At 36.3% G+C, this 20,943-nt stretch overlaps 1 protein-coding gene across 8 annotated transcripts in view; it reads right to left on the bottom strand.

Annotated features, from left to right (window-relative positions):
* VPS13B (vacuolar protein sorting 13 homolog B) overlaps nucleotides 1-20,943 on the bottom strand; it is a 477,375-nt gene that overhangs the window by 424,014 nt on the left and 32,418 nt on the right. For all 8 annotated transcript variants that reach the window (XR_005827096.1, XR_005827097.1, XM_040588251.1 and 5 more), the window contains exon 4: nucleotides 4,424-4,547. Coding sequence is in view for 6 of the 8 variants with exons in the window: in XM_040588251.1 (XP_040444185.1) it covers nucleotides 4,424-4,547 (124 nt within the window). In the remaining 2 variants the exon portion in view is untranslated. The remainder of the gene's footprint in view (nucleotides 1-4,423; nucleotides 4,548-20,943) is intronic.

The following is a 20,943-nucleotide window of genomic DNA, read 5'->3' as shown; positions in this document are numbered from 1 at the left end:
TAACTTCTTTACTTGGAAGATATTTAGAAATAAGTTTGGAAAAATCAAACATCAGTTGCTAGGTTACTTTTCAAGTGTTCATATATTACACTTATTTGCCCCCTCACCTATTTTTTGTAAGTTAACTAAACATTAATATGCCTAGTACCTTTTCTCACTCTAAAAGCTAATATATCCACATCATGCTCAGTAAGACCCCTGTGAGGTATAACAAAATCAGTTTCTGTCAACAACCCAAATAGCAAGCACCTGCACTGAAGTCTGTTGGGAACAAATTCATTTAAATTTTTTCAGGCATAATGTGATTGGAAAAATGATCTTGCCTGTGAGCTCCCAGTATGCAGTAAACATTCATATTTTACCAATATGGTAAAGAAATTAAATACTACCCATATTCATGTTTTACATATACTAAATGTAACTATGAAGCTAACTCGTTTGTGCTAGAAAAAAGAAAAGAAAAAAAAAAAACACAAACCAGGACTTAAAATCTCTGTTATTTAAAATTTATAACATTACTCACATTTTATCCAAAAATGTGTTTAATACATGCTATAGAGTTCTAGTTTGGTAACTATGCTGAATAAAGGAAATTAACAATATACAGTTTTCAAAAGCTAGCAATAAATGAGACTCACTTATATCAACAATTGCAATTCATATAAAACTTAAAATGAACATTGAAACATAGTGAGATCAATAACAGCAGACTCATTTTGTTACTTCCATTTTACTCTCCTTCTTCTAGATAGTCATCATTTTCACACTCAAATATTACTTTCACCTTGAAGTATATGGAACATTTTACCATGACTTAAGTGATTTCCTCGAGTTCCACAATTGCATACTTACACAGTTGACATAAGACATTTTCCTTTCTCAGCATTCAAAGCCTCCAATCTCTTCTTTTATTAAATGCAAAACATTCTTTCAGCTACCATTAGCAGATTACTTTGATTTTGAACATGTACATTTCTATGTTTTAAAAGTATTTAAATATTAAAATCTTATTTGTAAAACAGATATCGCATTTCTTACCATAACTCAGCTTTCTTAATCTTATACTGTTCTTGAGCATGCATCACCCTTTGAGGTAAGCTACTTCCAACAGGACAGAACTAGCCTTTTAACATCACCCACTAGGATTATAATCGTATTAGAATAAAATCTCAAAATTTTTAGACCATTGTCTACAGAAAGAGGAAATTCAGAAATGCAGTGGAAGTCAAAATTTTGACAGCTTATACTGTCAGATTTCTAACAAAGTGAATTTACCTTTTTTGCATATCAATCCTAAAATATTACAGTAACTAGGTTTTAGGAATTTCCTCACTGACTTCTTAAAATGGTAACTTATTTTTAGGTTATATGTATTCAGAAAACCAGACGTATTATTTCAATAATTAAGGGACATAAGAGACCCATATTCATCACCGGAGCAGTGTAAACTGACCTGTGGATAAATAAGAAGCTGGCACAAAGCATTTAGTTGCTTTTAAGTTCAGCATAGAAATGTTTTGCAGACTATGTAACTAGTGACTATAAAATCATAACCAGTAATTTAATTACTATTTTAAAGCAAGCTACTAATTTCATTGAGGTGAAGCTGTCCCTATGCAGGTGCAGAGTTTTTTGGATATCCTACTTTCAAGGGTCTTTCAAAGTCAATCTGATTTATGTTTTCCTTCTGTGAATGACAAACACTACAATTCCAGCAACATAGCTGGAGGAAGGGGACAAAACAAAACAAAAAAAAGCAAAACAACCCACACCCAACCAAAAGAAACCAACAAACAAGTTCTACTGATAGTTTTTAGCAGTATTCAGGAGAAGAGCAACAATTCTTTCATGTGTCCTTTTGCTCAAAAGCATGAAAGAAGGAACAGAATTATATCTTCCAAATGAAACTGGGGTCATAGATTTGAAACAAACTTTTTTTTCACACTTCTGCAAAGGCATTTACAAACTACTGGCATGGTATATTGTTAAAAAATACCGTACAGGTACCAGATTTCTAATTAAGTTTATCTTCAAATATACTAGAATCAGATTCTCATGAGTGAGGATCAGTCTTTTAAGAAAATTAATATAAATTGTAATTCTTACTATTCCAAACAAAGTAACAAGATGTAAAACACGGGGGGGAGGGGTGTTTAAAAAAAAGGGTTGTTTTAAGTACAAGTGGGAAAAAAACAGGTGGAGGTTGCTTCTTATTCCTGTAGTTTTTAAGTATCTATGACCATCTTTTCACCTAGAATTCAGGTATTCTATGATGAAGTGACTAAAAATATCAGAAAAATCTGTAGAGGTAAATCCTCTCCTGAGGTACAAATCCACATGTATGCTTTTTCGAAGTTTTCCAGTACCCAGCAGGCTGCACTGCACAGTAATAACTACAACTGCAGTTCCAGATCCAATTCTCCAAAACATGGTAGTACTACACTTGATATCATCAGACTGGTCACATCTAAATACCTTATGTTTAGCAGTGCTCTATTATTACCAAGGCTTTATCTTTAGCTAAGCTTTAACCAGATCCATCTCTAAGAAGAGTGGAGCTAAAGAACAAATCTTTCAACAAATTACAACAGTAGCATAACGCCTATGTCCTCCAAAACCAAACAAATTAAGCAGATGACTCAACATCTTACTAAAACCCAGGATGTGCAAGTAAAAGTTTAGCAAAGCATATCCTATACCACAGAGAATAGAATCTTCCTATAAGGAGGCCTCTAGTCCTCATGGAAGCTGTTTACTACCTAGAACCTCTATATTAAACAGCATTATTTATGCATCAAAAAACAAACCACAACCAATTGTATTTAGAGAACTTCACCACATGGAAAATAAATCACAGTCCATTCAATAAGGTAAGATTTCACTACTGCCCTCTGAATCATTAGACTTCCCTACCAACACAGTCTATACAGCTGCAGAAGCAATGTGATTACAATGAAGGAGGTGATACTGCCTTACAGTTTCACAGAATCACAAAGTACATAGACAGAATCTACCGAATAATAATATAGGAAGGCATCAGATCTGGTAATTTGCTACAGTACTGCAAATACAAGATGTGCAACTCATATGAGCACACTTATTAAGAACCACAACTATTCATAAAAGACAACACTCAAACCAATTTTCAATGCACATCTTGCATCTGGATCTGTGGAAGCACATACCTTTTGAAATGTTTTAACTTCATCAGATGTCGACATTACAATAAGCGGACCTCCAGCCTTTCACTAAGAACACACCTTTCTGGAAGGTCCACACACAGAAGGTGCCTGACAGAAACAAACTTGGGCAACCAAAACCCTAAAACTGTCACTGAAGGCAACATAGCCATCTAATTCTTTGGCAAACCTTTGATCCAGTTTGATCAAGGTGAGACCCAAAGAAGCAAAGCCAAGGCACTGGCAGAGCTGCAGTGCTGTCCATGGTAGGAAGTGGTGGATGCCAAGAGTCCTGCAAATCCAAGCTACTGGAGTTTATTGGACGTCAGAGCTTTGAGAGCCTCCAAATTTGGCTCCTCAAGTACTCATTCCAAAGCAAGATGATACTTTGTAGTATATAATATTCCACACACTAAATTACAATGTTCTCCTTTGTTCAAGGCAAGTATAAACTTTCTCTTAACGAAAGACAGGAAAAAAGCCTAACACAAAACTGTCACATCTTGTAACCCTTCTAAAATTACATGCCACGAGAAGGCAAACTGCAGTTCCTCCCAGTACTCTCCAGTTTCATTTTTCTGCACAAAAAAACACTCCCAAGTTTCTGTGCAAACTCAGAATCAACAGTAATCATACATATAGTTCCTCAGATATTTTTGTATCATAGAAATACCTCCAAGTTCAATTGAGCCGAATTCAGGGCCAGGGTGAGGGTAAGGGGGGAAAGTGGTGAACACCAGTAGGTAAAGACCTCTATAAGAAACATCTTTCAGAATTAATACTCTCAAACCCTTATAAAGGAAGAACCTTACCTTTCAAACAACTCTATAAGAATCTCAAAACAAAATGTCTGAAAACATACAAGCAACAGCTTAATGTGAACCACTGAGCAGTTAATGAGCAGTAGAAAACAGAGTGATCTGAAACAGAAGAACCGGAGTAGCAGAAGATAAAAATCCAACACACTACCCCGTACTATGTTTCTCACACTGATCTATCTTGTGTTATAAACTAGTTCTGTAAATTTAAAAATTCAACAAAATGGAAGGAAAAAGATAAAAGGATTAACTATGGTTTTTGCAATGTGGTTCTATTTCATAATATTTGTGTATTTCACTCACCTTTACGTGATTTGTAGGTGGAGAGAAATATAGCAGTTTAACTTAGACACTGTGGTCACCTGAATGAAATTTAGGTATTTTCTATAACTTCAATACAATCCAGCTTCTGAAATTACGGATTACCTGGAGGTAAATCGGAGTCAGGAGAAGCAGACTGCTGAACTCGTCGTGGTTTTACTGCTGACTTGATGCTTTCTGTGGTACTGCGGTTTGTTGAACTGGAACCACAACTTTCATGGTCTTCTTGCTAAAAGAACAGAAAGCAACTGAGTCAACCAAACACAAATAAAATAAATGTGGGGAGAATGACTTGGTAAAGGTTTGGTAAATGAAACTTCTGTTGCTGTTTTCCCATCAATTCAATCCTGTACATGCGTCTAACTACAGAAAGTATTACAAAACAAGCTGGGCAACATAAAAAATTACTTATAATTAATATTTTCACTTTTATTTTAAGAACAAACACCTCAATTATTAATTTCAACAGAACACATTTCATCTAGTTGCATTTCTGCTGAAACATTCCTTCAAAGACAGTGCCTTGCAGACTACCAAAACAAATATGAGAAACTACTGAATTTTACGAGCTTACATGCCTGCTCATGCAACCAGCTCAGACGGTTCCAAGATATCAGTCATGTCCTTCCTAATACAGCTAACTGAAGCCAGTTCACAGAACAAAGTATTTTTGCATACTTCTGAAACAGTAAAACATGGCCCCAGAAAAGATAAGTGAACAGAGGGAACCAGCTCATCTTGAGCTTCTATACTGCTTACTCACCTTAAGGAATTCAGAAGCAGGAAACATGGCTCAATTAGATAATATGATATAAGCCTTACAAGTTGAAATTCGCATACACAAGATCTTAATTAGCTGAATTCAGAGTTTTAAATACCCCACTAATATTCCCATTACATTCCAGAATGACAGTTTAACTACAAGACTCAAGTGCAAGAAAGCCAAGAAAAGTAACGCAAATATTCTTTAGAAAAGCAAGTTAGAGAGGAAGCAAATTCTTACAACTTTTGATCCAAGCCAAATTATCTCTCAGTAGATGTAGTCTTTTGCAGAGAAAGAGTGAAACGCTCTCTGGGTCATAGCACTATTAGGATCATGCAACATGTTCACAAGAAGGTGGCTTTGGGGAACAAATGTCAAGTACTGCAATATGAAGCTATAATATTCTTAAGTCCTCTAACCACCAAAAAGCAAACAGCTTACAGTGCTGTGTTTTTCTACAGGATAGATTATGTGTTTCCCTGTACACTAGCTAGCATTTTAAATCATCTCAGAGAAATTACAAGATGGAATCTTCACATTACTTGCTTCTTAATTTTTTTTTGCAATACAAAAAAAAAAGTTACATGTAATGATGCATTTCAAGTAGAAGTCTACAACTTCAAAAACACTTGAAAACAGTTTCTTCCCTTCCACTCCATGTAAAGAAAAAGAGAATGCAAAGGAAAATTCTCTGATAAAGTGGAAATACCAATTCACTAAGACAACAAAAAAAAAAAAAAAGAAAAAAAAAAAAAGAAAAGCAAAATAATCTTAGCCTGGGGAGGAGAGGGAATAGAAGACTGAACTTATTTGGAGAAATTGCTGAAGACAAACCTATTCATACTTTAGAAGGGTAGAAGACAGCTTCTAAAGGAGGGTGAGCTACAATAAAGTATTTGAGGTTTTCCAGACATCAATCCAGTATTGAAATGAGCTGTTTCTTGATTTTTATTTTATGGTTAATTGGCCATTTCATTCACAGAGGAGTTTCCCATTCCAACGCATGAAAAAATGAAACGGGTGTTAAGCATAAACTCTGTTTGGAGGGCATTTGTTTGCTTTCTTATCTCCGAGAACTTTCTGATGTTTTTCATCGAGGAAAAAGTCTCCTGAAGACTCTCTCAGAATTTTAACTACAGTGCAATTTCATTAGAAAGCCACCACTTTCTTCATGGCATACCTGAGCAATAACAACAGCTTTTGCTTTATTTTTAAACCCAGGGTGATGAAAGTCTGTTCAGCAGCATGTATACTTTCTAATGAGAAAAGCTCACCTCTCCTTCATGTCTCCAGGTTACTGAGAATTAGATCATAGACTCTTAAGCTAAAATTTTTGAAATATCTTTTAACCATACCCTCTGCCTTGGAAATTAGTTCACATGTAGCATGAAAATATTTTTTCAGATGAGTCACCATACTGCTATTTATTTTTTGATTTTTTAAAAAAAACAAAACAAGCCTAAAAAAACCACATGAGACATCAGTGTGATCAAACACCTCAATTAACACATTTCCTTCTTTCCTCTCAGTTGTGGATTGTACAGAATGCTGCGGTGCAATTATTTAATTATTTGATCTGATAGGATCACACTTATGCTTGCCTTTTAATATCTATGTTGGCTATAAGAAAACAAAAGGGCAGGCAGGGGTATGGGGAAGGCGTTCTATTTTTGGAGTGCTGACTGTGTGAAGCCTGACTACGTTCAGGTTTAACTTTTCTATCTGTGTAGTTACACAATCAATCTTCTCATAACTTCATGCAAAATCTATGCAACGTTTTAGTAATACTGTATATGATTAAAGCTTAAATATGGTGTAAGAGTGGTTTAAGCTTTTACCACTTTCATAAGGGTTAGGAATACACACCAGCACACTAGGTTGGGGGTGTGGGAGGTGTTTGTTTTAAAGGAAAGGAGCAGAAAACTCTTAGATTGTGCTAATTTTGAAAGAAAGTCTCAAATCTTAACCTAGAAATAAATTCAATACAATAACCTTTTTATATTTCCCTGAGCCAGAAGTCTGTTGTGGTGGAAAATGGTTGCAATCATTTAGAGAAAGTTGGACCTAAGTGTAATCAAAACAAAAAATTTACATGTTCCAAGATGGTGCCAAAATGCAACACAAAAATTTATCTCAGAAATATACCTATGTGACTTAAACCACATGAAATAACACAGCACACCTACTTTAAAGCAGAATTCAACCTGACCACACATTTGAAAAACATTTTTTTTCATCCTGGACAATATCCATTCGTCTCCTTACATTACACAATTATTAAAAACGTTTGAGCTGCATGCAGCTTTTTTGAGCATGCACACCAACCGCTTTTCACAACAGCTATTGATACATTACAAGACAAACATTGCATTCTTTAATCACCAGAAGATAACAGTGGCCACGACCTTATAGGAACTACATTCCTTTGTATGCGTATATCCAAAAGCTTTCTGCATCTGCACGCTTCTGCTCAACGTTAACTTTAAGAGTACACTATTAATTTTTCAAACATGTGGCTGTCTCATAAGCCCAGAACTAAAACATGTTCATTAAAGAGATGGGAAAAAGTTCCAAGCAAACTGCCAAAACTAGCATAATTATGAAACTATTTAACACTGGAACCAACTAGAGTCACACACTGTGTCTAGATCACAGTGATGTCATCAGAAACACCCAGCCAAAAGGCACTAAAACTACTGCGCTCCCATAAATCCACCTCACACCAGACGACAAACATTTTAAAGTTGAAGTCAAAATTATACTGGGGGTGGGAAGGGAGTTACATTCTAAAAGTGCTAATAACTATAGTTACAGCATGAGATTTGGTAAATGCCTGTTCATTTGAGCATTAACAAGAGTGACTCCAAACAGTCACAAAAGTGGAAAACTAAAAATACTCATGATGTATCTAGAGAGATGACTTGTAACGAAAATAACAGTCACAAAAATATCTTTTCCCACTAACTTGCATCATAAGTAAAGCCTAAATACCTAAAAAATTTAACATGAAGTCCAGCTTATGGGTGGTGTTATACAAATACACCTTGAATCGGGACAAACAGAAATTTGCACAACCAGGCTCCTTTTTCCCTTTTGGCAAATGTGTCTGACCAGGTACTCAGCTGAAGCACTTTTATAGAGCACTATGGTTACTTCTAAAACCATGCAAGTCACAAGTAACGTGCTAGACACCTAGGCTAGTAAGTTTACATGCAAGTTCCTCAGTCAGTTTTCTACTGCAATATGAAACAGTTATTGCAAGATTTAAAGCAAATTACAATTGACAACACCTGAACACACAATAGATGAGGCTTATTATGATCTTTCCTAATAAGTGGAGTTTATTATCTTCATTCATTACTCTGTTTTCTACATTTAAGATACGTAGTTGTTCTCTTCAAAGAGAATTTCTCGTTTTAAAATACATACAAACTATTTAATATGCAAGACTTCCAAAATGCCTCATAAGTATGCTTAATGAGAAAATAATGTTTTCTCTTGGGAATCACTTAGCTATTTATGCAAATACTGTCCCTCTGCTTTCATCAAATCAAGTTAAAGAAAACAGAGTTCTTAAAAAAAACACATAGGAAAATGTATAAAACCAACCCCTATGAATTAAAATTCTAAAACCCAAACCCAGCTTAAGTACCTACTGCACAACCTTGCAGAGAGTTCTCCATCACCATTTTCTATCTTCCTCTACAAAATTTTGCCTTTTCTGATCCTTTGTCATTTCTAAAACAATGAGCTTAATATTCTTTACAAATCAGTAAGAGATACCTATTTCTATTGCTGTGAAGCATATCTTAAAGTTGCAAGATGCAAAAACCGCAAGATAGGAACTTATTTCCCACTAGTAGACTGTGCTTATACGACTACATAGTTAGCTGCCTGTGGCAAGACTAAAGTAATATTCAGAATGAATTATTTAGCAAGGCCTTTGACACAGTCTTACGCACAGACCTTATTCCCAAACTGTTGAGATACCAGCGGAATGGTGGGAGATAAGTTGGGTGAAAAAGTGGCTGGACTACTGGGTTCAAAGGGTCCAGCTGGTGGCTGGTTACTTGTGGCATCCTTCAGGGATCAGTACCAAGCCCACGGTGCCTGGCAGGCTTATTAAGGACCTGGAAGATGGGACAGAGTGCACCCTCAGCAAGGCTGTGGATGGTACCAACCTAGGGGAAGGAGCTGAGGGGCAGAGCTGCTATTGATAGGGTCCTGGAGAGGCTGAAGAAATGGGCTGTCAGGAACTCAGCGAAGTCCAGAGGAGAACACCAAGCACCATGCCTGCAATGGAGGTAGTCTGTGGAACCCTACAGACTAAAAACAAAACTGCTAGAAAGCGGCTTTGCAGAAAAGAATCCAAGGATCCCAAGGTCAGCATGCTGAACGTGAGCCAGCAGTGTGCCCTTGCTGCAAAGGCAGCCAACTGTGTGGTGGGGTGTGTCAGCAAGAGTGAAGCCAGGGTCATGATTCTTCCCCTCTCTTTGACCCCTGGGAGACACTGTGTGGAGTACTGCACCCCGTCCAAGGCCCTCCAGAACAAGAAGAACATGGATGTACCAGAACCAAAATCCAATGGAGAGCTACCATGGTGGTTAGGGGGCTGGGGCACATAAGTTCTCCCTCAGGGGAGACAGAGACAACTGCAGTTGCTGAGCGTGGAGAAGGGAGATCCCACTGCTGTCTGCAGCTACCTGATGGGAGGGTACAGAGAAGAAGCAGCCAGACTCTGTGTCTGTTGCCACTCATCTTCTCACAGTACGCCTCTGACAAATCTGAAATACAGGCAATTCCAAACAAGGCAAAAACTTTTGCACCAAGAGGGTAATCAAGTATTAGAACAGGCTGCCCAGAGACATGATGGGAGTTTCCGTCCTTGGAGCTATTCAGCATTTGACTGGTGACACCCTGGAGCAACCTGCTCTAATTGGACTTGCTTTGGGCATGGGGTTGGAATAGTTCACCTCCAGACAGCATCCCAAACTGCTTTATGATTTCTCTCCATGCAAAAATGAAACAAAAAGCAATACAAGTTTTTAAAAATGTTCTCTTAAAATTACACTACAAGTTTTACTAAAACTGTAAGCACTAAGATGTTGGTTTCAAAAAGGCATCCATGTTCCATTGCTGTACAATTGTCAATATGCATTATATACATACACAAATTAATTCATACTACACTTCTGTCTAAATTTGCAACGACACTTCTGCTGGCTAGCACAGGTAGACCAATACTTACAAACGAGTAATCAACTTTAATACAGCCTCAATAATTTCACTGCACAGTTATCCTGCAAAGAAGATTTTACTAAGAGTTAACAACAAACAGCAACAGAAAATGAATTTAATTATTTTTCTAGTGAACAGCAAACTAGATGCATAACAACACTAAAACAGAAAAATCAGTGACCTAAACATGACACCTGTAAATCTTCTGGAAGGTACGAGTTAATTGTCTAATGCACACTAACTTTAAAATTATATATATATGTGCATACTTAAAAATGATGGTATAAAAATACTGAAAAGAAGATCTAGCCAAACCAGACTGTGCTACTGTTTTGTAGAATAATTAAGGAGTTCACACATACTTCAGTGTGAGTACTCAGACGATAAGCTCCGTCTTTCTCTAAGGCAGATGAGAACATGATGCAAGGTCTTTATTTTCCTACTTAGGGTGGGTTTTTTTACAGTACTATTTCATGTAGACACATGTCCAAAGTCAACTCCTTAATTTATGTACTATGAAGAAGTACCAAGGAATTTGGGGCAGAGGTGCAGTGGCAAAGCACCTTGATGAGTAGGGGGAATAAACATGGATAACCTGGTTAAGAATAATGGACAAAAATGGAGCAATAAGAAATAATTTAACAAGGTGTTAGCAGGCATTTGCATCTTGTTGCATCAGAGAAACTAATGGTAGCAGTGACCAGCAAGGCACACTAAGATACCTGCACTAGATCAGGAAGTTACATACATCTCTCAGTCTGTTATCAGCTTTATTAATTCTCTATTAGCATAGCACAATGTGCTGTGAAATAGAAGTATCAGTTAAAAAAACACATGTCAAAGCTGTGGACAGATTAAAATGCTGCCACAGCAGCCCCAAATGAAAACCAAAAAGCCTGTGGTATGTCTGTTGCACTGATACTGCAGGATGTGTGTTTTGTGTGTATTGATTTCGGGGCAATAGCATCTCCCTGTGATGCTGCTACTGTTTTGATTAGCTGATTATCTGAGGTATTTGGGAGGAACATGCTTTTGTTTACAACAGGGAGCTGTCAAGAGTCTGAAAGCCTATGATGAAGCCATAGAGCCAAAGATAAATAAAACAGGCTATTCCCACTAAGTGCTCCTCAGAAATATACCTCAATTTCTCAACAACAAAGACAAGAGAAGAAATAAAATTACTTTGCAAGTTATTTTGAGGGAAGTGACTTGTACAAATATCTTCTTCATATTTTTTTTTAAAAATTATATTATAAACTGCTAGCTGAAAATCCAGTAAAGTTTTTGATACATTTACTTTGGTTTTTAAATAATTATGAGGCCAACTACCATGATGTAAGTGCTTTTAAATAGAAATAACTCAAAATGGCTTTTCTGCAATTTCTCCTAGGAGAAGTTTTTTAAAGATTTCAGTCTTCCTCATGTTACAGGAAGTTTGCCCAGTGCTTTTGTTTGGGGGGATATGGGTGGGGGCATCTTAATTCTGTGAGATTATTCTGTGTGTGATACCTAGCACAGTGAAGTTCTAATCCTAGACTAGAGCTGTCAAAGATACAAAGAAGAAAACAAACAGTAAGAAATATTACAGTAGCAACTGGCAGCTGGATTGAAGAAGAAAAAAGGAAAAGAGAGAAGAAGAAAAAAGGAAAAGAGAGAAGAAGAAAAAAGGAAAAGAGAGAAGAAGAAAAAAGGAAAAGAGAGAAGAAGAAAAAAGGAAAAGAGAGAAGAAGAAAAAAGGAAAAGAGAGAAGAAGAAAAAAGGAAAAGAGAGAAGAAGAAAAAAGGAAAAGAGAGAAGAAGAAAAAAGGAAAAGAGAGAAGAAGAAAAAAGGAAAAGAGAGAAGAAGAAAAAAGGAAAAGAGAGAAGAAGAAAAAAGGAAAAGAGAGAAGAAGAAAAAAGGAAAAGAGAGAAGAAGAAAAAAGGAAAAGAGAGAAGAAGAAAAAAGGAAAAGAGAGAAGAAGAAAAAAGGAAAAGAGAGAAGAAGAAAAAAGGAAAAGAGAGAAGAAGAAAAAAGGAAAAGAGAGAAGAAGAAAAAAGGAAAAGAGAGAAGAAGAAAAAAGGAAAAGAGAGAAGAAGAAAAAAGGAAAAGAGAGAAGAAGAAAAAAGGAAAAGAGAGAAGAAGAAAAAAGGAAAAGAGAGAAGAAGAAAAAAGGAAAAGAGAGAAGAAGAAAAAAGGAAAAGAGAGAAGAAGAAAAAAGGAAAAGAGAGAAGAAGAAAAAAGGAAAAGAGAGAAGAAGAAAAAAGGAAAAGAGAGAAGAAGAAAAAAGGAAAAGAGAGAAGAAGAAAAAAGGAAAAGAGAGAAGAAGAAAAAAGGAAAAGAGAGAAGAAGAAAAAAGGAAAAGAGAGAAGAAGAAAAAAGGAAAAGAGAGAAGAAGAAAAAAGGAAAAGAGAGAAGAAGAAAAAAGGAAAAGAGAGAAGAAGAAAAAAGGAAAAGAGAGAAGAAAAAAAAAAAAGGCAACTCCTAAATGTTTCTTCCACAAAACTCACAGTGCACAGAACTAAGTAATTCTCACACCAGGGTGATCTGACAGGAAAAGAGATGTAGCAGAAAGACTAATGTTAGGTGAGCTCCTTCAGAAAAAATCGATGATATGGAGCATCCTTGATACAGGATGGATGTGGCCTAAAACACACCATTCTGCCCTACATAGTCTCTGTGCCTGGAAACAGGATGGAAGAGTGGCTGGAACAGTTTACCCTGAAGGACTGGGAGGAAACAGTGACAGGAAACACACTCCGCAGAACAGACTGCAAACATAAGAAGAGACAAGAAGCGACATACATTTTTATTCTCTTTCCCAACTTGTGCTCAGGAAAAAAAAAAAAAAAAAAAAAAATCAAACCTAATAAGAATGTTAATAGAACTGGCATCTACATTTCTCCTAAACATTAAGTCTGAACAAAACAGAGTATGTATTTCAAGTTGAAACATTTTATATCCACACATGAAGACTCCAGAACAGTTTGACTGTTCTGCTGTCATCCAGCCTAATGCACAATTCAGGGGCTCTTACAGGACCACCTCACCCACAGACAGGTCCAGCCACTGAACTGGTCAGCACCACAAACATATTTTTTTTTCCTTACACTACTGCATTTCCTTTATGCAGAGTAACAGTATTGAAGCCAGTTTACATTTTTTTCTGTGCTATTTTTGAAAATTCTGGACCAAAGACTGGACATACTCTCATCCTTATTACAGGTCCCATGAAATATTAATTAAGAGTAGCTAAGCACTATTTCTCTAAGCATTTATCAATTATGTTGTCCTGAATACTGCAGGAAAACCAAACCAAGAATGGCTTGATCACATCACTGATACATCAGACAACATCTGGGAACTATTAGCAAACACTTGGTCCATTCGGGTCACTCTTGTAATCGATTCTACCTGCTAAAGGGCTACCACTAGACCCCAACCCTATTTCAGCTGGCACCAAACCCTTCACCAAGACATCACTTTCCTTTGTGGTGGCACATTATTAAGGGTACTTTTTCCCCCCTCCCTGACCAAGTGGGTTGTAGTTGCAGCTCCATTTCACACTTTCTTTCAGTGGTACCTTCCCCCAACACATTTCCTACTGCAGTTTATTAGAGAGCCAGACCCCATGTGCAAGAATTCCCTCCACCAAGCACCTGCCAAGGATGTAGTAATAACTTTTATTACAACATAACCTTGCCACCCACTTCCTTCAGAGGAAGGCAGAATACTGTCCAGACCAAATTTTCTCCTAATCCCAAACAGTATTGAGCAGCATACCTACAGCAGGGCCCCAGCAAATTGAGTAATTCCCAGGTCTCACATTTCTAACATCACAACAAACCTCTGACACATGACAGGGAAAGGCCTGAGGCACAAAGCTTTGCCTGGAATACTTGCTATCCAAGCAAGCTCTTTTCATTGCTGAGCATCATTTGGGCAATGTTTGGCTTTTGGCAGCTGCTGGGAATGGAAAGAGAGGAAAGGAGGTAATGAAATGGCAGTGGATTATTATGCCAATGTCAGAAGAAGGAGTTAACTGACTAGGGTCTCCCCAGCTGCCACTGATTTTCACAAATTTATAGGTTATTATCCTTCAATTGACTAATTCTCCATCAGAACTGTTTGAAATAGTCTGTAGGTTCAAAATTTAATGGAGCAGTGCAAACAGAAGAGGAAGAAAAAACTAAATGACAGACAAAATCACGCACATCTGCTTTCCCTAAGATATCAAGCTTAAAACCCAACACAACTGAAAAGCATTGGGGTCATAGATTTTAGTCTAGCAGCCCTTTCTTCCTCACTTACTGTTTGAGATCAGTCCAAGCCAGATTTAAGCTTGTGGCCATTCACCACAGAACACACACCAGGGAATTCTTCCTGAGCTGGGAATGGTACTTTTCAGGATATTTTTATCAGTACAGGGAGGTTCAAACAGGAAAAAGATTTCTCAGCCATAGGCACTGCAATACTGAAACCCTCTACAGTTTTCATTACATTCCGCAAATACAAAAGATGGGGAATTTCATTAAAGAAAAAGTAAGATCTCAGCATAAAGTATGATCTACAGCAGATTAGAACATCAACATGACACCAGTAAAAAAATACTTCCCCTTTTTTAAGAACTTGGCATAATCCTCACAAAAAGAATACTAATGGCTTTTTAGTGCTATGTTAGGACAAAACTTCACTTCCTAACTTTATTCCAATAGTCATTCTCATGCAGTAAACTTCTTGTGCATTCTACGCACATACATGTAATACCATGTAATTTGTATTATTAATGCAATGTATGCATATTTGAATAGCTTTAACAAATTAAAAATTGTTTGGTGAGTATAATAGTATGTCAAATTTTAGAGACTTCTATATGCCCAGCTGAAACATCATTTGTCCTAATTTACATAGTTGTTAACATTTCAGCTGATCAAATTCTAAACATGGAAGCTGAGTTAGTGAAGGGTTCCAATTATCTCCAGCTATTTAGTGGTCTCAAGCAAAATCTTCCATAAAAACAAGAATAATTTTACCAAAGTGCTTGTATTTAAACTTTCAATTACACATTAATAGTCCTACTGTACTTGTAACAACTCACTTAAAATTTTGTTATTTATATTCTTTCTAATTTAGCTTCAACACCACTACACAGAAGAATAGATTTTCACCAAATGTAATTTATCAATTACATCTTATCTAAATAAGATTAGTTAACAAAATGACTAAACTACAAAGCTGGCTGGATGGTTGCAAAAACTTCTTGGTTAATCAACGTAGGAAAAGTATACATAGGTGTAACTTACTCAAAATATGTTTATTAAGGAGTTTTTACTTATCAGTCATTTCTTTTGCAATTGTCAGTCTATGTGTGTACACTATTTTTCAAGGATTTTATTATTTAAAATGCACCGCTTTTTAAATAAGAAAGCTTTTCAGACATTACCTTAAATCTGAACAAACAATAATTTATCTTCTAAAATAGTCAGCAATCTATGACACACAACCACTAGAACGCTATATATTAAGAGGTGTAGCTGTCAACAATACATTGTAACTGTTTTGAAGTTTTACAAAAGAACTCAGTAACTACAATACACCATGTCAATTTTTATCACATTGGTCTTTAAAATATAGCATGCCTCCTCTCAGACAGTAGGAACTTTTTATCAGGATCCAGCATTTATTAGTCCTTCTAGAAACTGCTGTGTGCATGCCACTTCCTTGCACAAATCCTGACATTCAAAATTCTTCAAATGAATATTCTTTCCCTGATAGAATCTAATCACAATGTTTTGGGGGTTGTTTCTTTTTTGAATAAAATTAAAAGCAAAACCCCTTCTCCAAAACTTGTCCCAATCATTTTTAATGGAAAATAATTTTTCTTTTATCCCCGATCTAACTTGCAATGAAAGAATGAGTACAGGTTTAAAATGAGGGATGAAAATGAGTGTCAGCAAGAAATGAAGTTGAGTGCCCAAGGGAACAAAACATAAATATTCTGAAAGAAGCTGGAGGGACTGGACTGTTACTGTTTGTACTCAACTGTACACTCTAGACACATGCAAAAAAAAGATAAAAAATTGGACAACAGGATGAAGAAATAAGATTCAAAAGAACTTTGGGGGAAAAAAATATGTATGTGGGAAAGTTAAAAGCCTGGAAACTTCCTCTAATCTCATATAATGCCAAGCAGGAAAGCTCAGAGAGCATTTATTATGGAAGAAGAAAATAATGTATCCTGTTTCAAATCAAAATATGGAACATCATCTGTAACAAAACTACTGAATAACGTAGGCCAAGGAACATATTTAAAGCTAAACTCAAAAATATTCTCTTAAATCTATAATTCATCAGGTTTTATCTATTCATTTAGGTAAGAAATATGTTATATCAATTTGTTTGTTATGAGTACAGGTAACACACCATTAAATCATCAACTCATTCAAGTTTCTCTAATATTTATCATTTTACATGGTATATATTTGTTGGAACAGTGGATAGTTTTAGCTTCTCCAAAAACTAACTTAAAAGCATACTACCTGCAAAACCATGAAGACATTTAAGTGCAACTGCATTCAAACCAAATGAAAAGAGCATTTTCCTTGACTGACGTTTTTTATCTGCAGTCCTGAAGAGCAGTTGCAACAAGTAATTCCATTATTCAGAAGGCAAATCCCTCACTTTACAAAGAAAAGTCTTGATGTGAATTGTAGGTAATACAAGTAATTTAAGGATTAAAACAATTCAGGATTGTCCACCCCATGGCAATCACCTAGGGATCAGGTTCATGCTTTAGCACCCTCCTGTGGCACAGACCACAGTTCATCCACTCCTGAATCCACCATACACAGATACCCTCCACTTCTTTCCAGGCAGGTCTCCTCACTACTGGCTTTCCCCTCCTTCCCCCCCAGACATCCTGTGGGCCAGATATTTACCCTACATTTCACAGAGTAGGTTGAGCTATATCATACTTGTGCCTACAAAGTTGGACAATGCAGCTATCCCTTCTGAATGATACACCCTTGAAGTGAATAAATAAACACGTAGCATCTTAAAAAACTATGTTTGTTCAACACAAAGTACTGGTACATACATATTGTTAAAGTGCTCTGGAAAGATAAAGCTCTGAAACATATCAGTTTGAGCCATGTTTTTTTCTGAAATCTTGAATAAGAGTGGTCAACTGATTCTGAGAGCTGTTTTCTCAAGACTCACTGTTGGGGAACACAAGTTTGTGATTCATTGCACTAAGAGATTAAGTATTTGTTTTATACTTGATAAGAAAAAAAAAATTATCTAGACTTCATATAGTTAACAGGCTGGCACTTCATTATTTCCAAATTTCCTGGTCAAGAAGCCAGGAGGCAAAGAACCACACACCTCCACTTCACAGTGAACGCTTAAATAGTCCTTTTATGTCTATGTGAGCCTCAAAACAAGTTTCTAAGGTGTAATACAAGGTTCAATTAAAGAATACACCACATATCAAGAAAGTTACCACAGGACACAATTGTGACAGTGCATCATACTGATATGAGTCACACATCTATATATCCATCTTTTTTAATATACTGAACTGTGGTTCCTACATTGTGACTTTCTGTATGTTTTTAGAAACATGGTCTGCCAGTTAGAACTTCATCCTAATTCCGCTTCCTTCGTGGAAGCACACAGGCACTTACATGTAGGCAAGGGAAGCATTCCTACCAAATGATAAACAGCTGTTTTCTATCCACATGCAGTCTTTTTTTTAAACTATCCCACAGTTTACCAGCATTAGGATGAACAAATTTAAATAGAAGAAACAATATAAAAATTAAAATACAATTAAGGAGTTGCAATTTTAGTGTAATGGTTAAAAAACAAGAGATGCAATACTGGAGATAACCTGCAGATTTTAGTAGCTCTTTGAAAAATAAAGTAGCAAGAATACATATTAACAACAAAGAGCACCTAAATTATGAAGCCAAAACTTCATGCCAAATCATGATACAGAATATTGTAAAATTATTGATTGTATATATACTTCTATGATTTTCATTAAAACTCCAGTTGACAAAAATAACACTAGCCACAGTGTTATCATCTAAATTCCTTATAAATTTTTACATCCCAAGTGTCAATGCCAAACTTATCTATAAACTTAAGTTATGAATACTTCTAGATATACAGAGGCAGCTTACTAAAACATCATTTCCAACTACAAATTAACATGTCACGCATAAGATCTCAAAAACAAAGATACTTCCACCTCTGCTGTTCTTTTGTGCCTGGATTATAATCACATTATGTGCACACTTGCCTATCATATACCCTCTGCTCCTATGTGCAAATGTACTATTTTACATTCTTCAATTACTTCCCAAGAAAGACTACTTTATGAAGGTACTATGGCAATGCTCATCAGTGTAGTATATAAAAAAATTAATATACACACACAGTATATAGAGATATATTTATAGCTAAACTAATTCGTATGTACATATGAGTGTGTATGGATACACACTATATATATTTATAAACTTTTTCTTAATAGATAATGATATATCTGACACTTTAAGACATTTTACAACTACTTGCACAAATAAGAGAGTCCCATAGATATTCTGCATGGACAAAATTAATGCTATGCAGTATTTCCCCTAAATTCAGTCTTTAAAACAAAAACACAGATAGCCTGAATACAGCACAACATTTTCCACAAGTAATCTGTGTTCCTGTACTCAGCTTTGCAAAACAGTGTAGGAAAATCTTTTCCGTGAGAAGTATCAAGTAAGAGGTATTCATCTGTAGTGCTCACAATGTTATATTTTACTAGAAAAGTATCCTTGTATTTAATCAAAAACTTTGCATGTGGTGTATGTTACAGGCCATGGAAAATACTTTTTGTCTGTTACTTTTGGTCTGTTATTTTTGTAATAAACATCCATAACTTTTCATATCTACTTCTGTAGATTAAAGATCTTTGCCTGATTTGCTTTTCCCCCCCACTCAGGTTTACACTTCAGTGTGAAGCATTTGCCTGTATGATAAGGTTCTTAAAACCTATAGAGATTATAGACTTCTTTAGTCTATAGAAAGTGTTCACAATATACAGTGAAAACCTTATTTATTACATAAGAATACGCTTGGTTTAGAAAACCAAGCACAGGCATAGATTTTTCTTTTAAAATGGAAACCATCCTCACCACATCATTTTAGGTCAATCGCAACAAAAACAGTTACTTACATGTATTTGGATTTGAATATTACATTTTTCTGATATCAGACTGAAGACTTCCTAAGCTCCAAACATAAAAAACCCTAAATGTCTCAAAACTTAAGAAGCATGATGTGAGATAGCAGAAGATTCTAAACACATTTCTCTTGTTTCTACTTGATAGGGCCAGCTGGGATTTGCTCTAGAATAAAAGCTTTGTACTGTAATTAGACACTAAAGAGGAGACCACATACAGAGACACTAGCTTTTCACTTTCAGAGCTTTCATTCCTGCAAATCACTGCCTTTCATTGGTATGTTCAAATAAGTTGCACAGCACTGATTTTCAAGGGGTTGCATCAAGACATTTATGGATAGTGACCATTTAGATTATTCACACCTTCCTAAAAGCAGGAAAGCACTTTAGGCTGCTGAAGAATGACACATAAAAAAGGCTGGGAATTACCAGTTTCAGGGTACTGCACCTTCTTACTCCTTCCTTATCAATTCCATTTACAGCTGCAGAAAACAACTATATAGTAACGTCCCACCGTAGCTTTGGGTTCTATTCCAAGGGGCAAATGACCGAAGACAACAGGAGCATTTCTCTTACACAGAACACCTGTATGTTTTAATTTTTTGAACAAGATTAAATCTTCACAAAAATATTTTAACTAACTCTAACCTCAACTTCAAGTATCTTCAGAAGCACCACAAACCGAGAGCTGCCAAAAGGAATTTTTGCTGACTGCTCCATCAGTGGCATGAAGGACAGAAAACTGCAGGAATGGAAGAGCAAGCAGTGAAAAGCAGTGGGGCTTTTCAGTTGAATTAAACAACACACAAGAGCTGCCTATCCAGTCTAAAAATTTGGCATGTTTCACACAGTGATGAGGAAACAAATACGTAGGAGTACATAGTGCACACCACATACCAGAGGACTCCAACATACTTGGCATTTCTTTTCTGGTCCCCACCCCCTTTATTTTCTCCCTCACTGCCCCTATGCAAATATTACACTTGGCTTAATTTAAGTCCATCCACCCACTCACATTCATGCAACCCAAACCTGACATAGCTCATTTTGCCAAATATCCACCAGTCCCAGACCACAAGGCCAGTCAAGTAATGTTTACTACTAAAGTTTACTGCTATATTTAATACCATTAAAATTGTCAAATTACAATGTCCCAACCTGTGTAACAAGTTCTGAACATGAAATAGCCCTCCTCCTCCTCCTAATCCTCCCCAAAGAAAAAAGGGAGAAAGTACTCTGTCTTTTTGTCTTCTACCCTAGAGTCTCCTGTTGTTCCCCTGCTGCATGTGCCATTAGCCCAGAGCATGCATCTGGTCAAGCACCAGCCCCGTGGCAGTATATACATCAGACAGAATCATTACATCACCAGTTGAAGCTTTCTCTTGTACTTCCAAGCGTGCAATAACAAGG

The sequence above is a fragment of the Falco naumanni genome, chromosome 3 (assembly GCF_017639655.2).
Source record: "Falco naumanni isolate bFalNau1 chromosome 3, bFalNau1.pat, whole genome shotgun sequence".
NCBI lineage: Eukaryota > Metazoa > Chordata > Aves > Falconiformes > Falconidae > Falco > Falco naumanni.
This window is presented reverse-complemented; position numbering and strand designations above follow the sequence as displayed.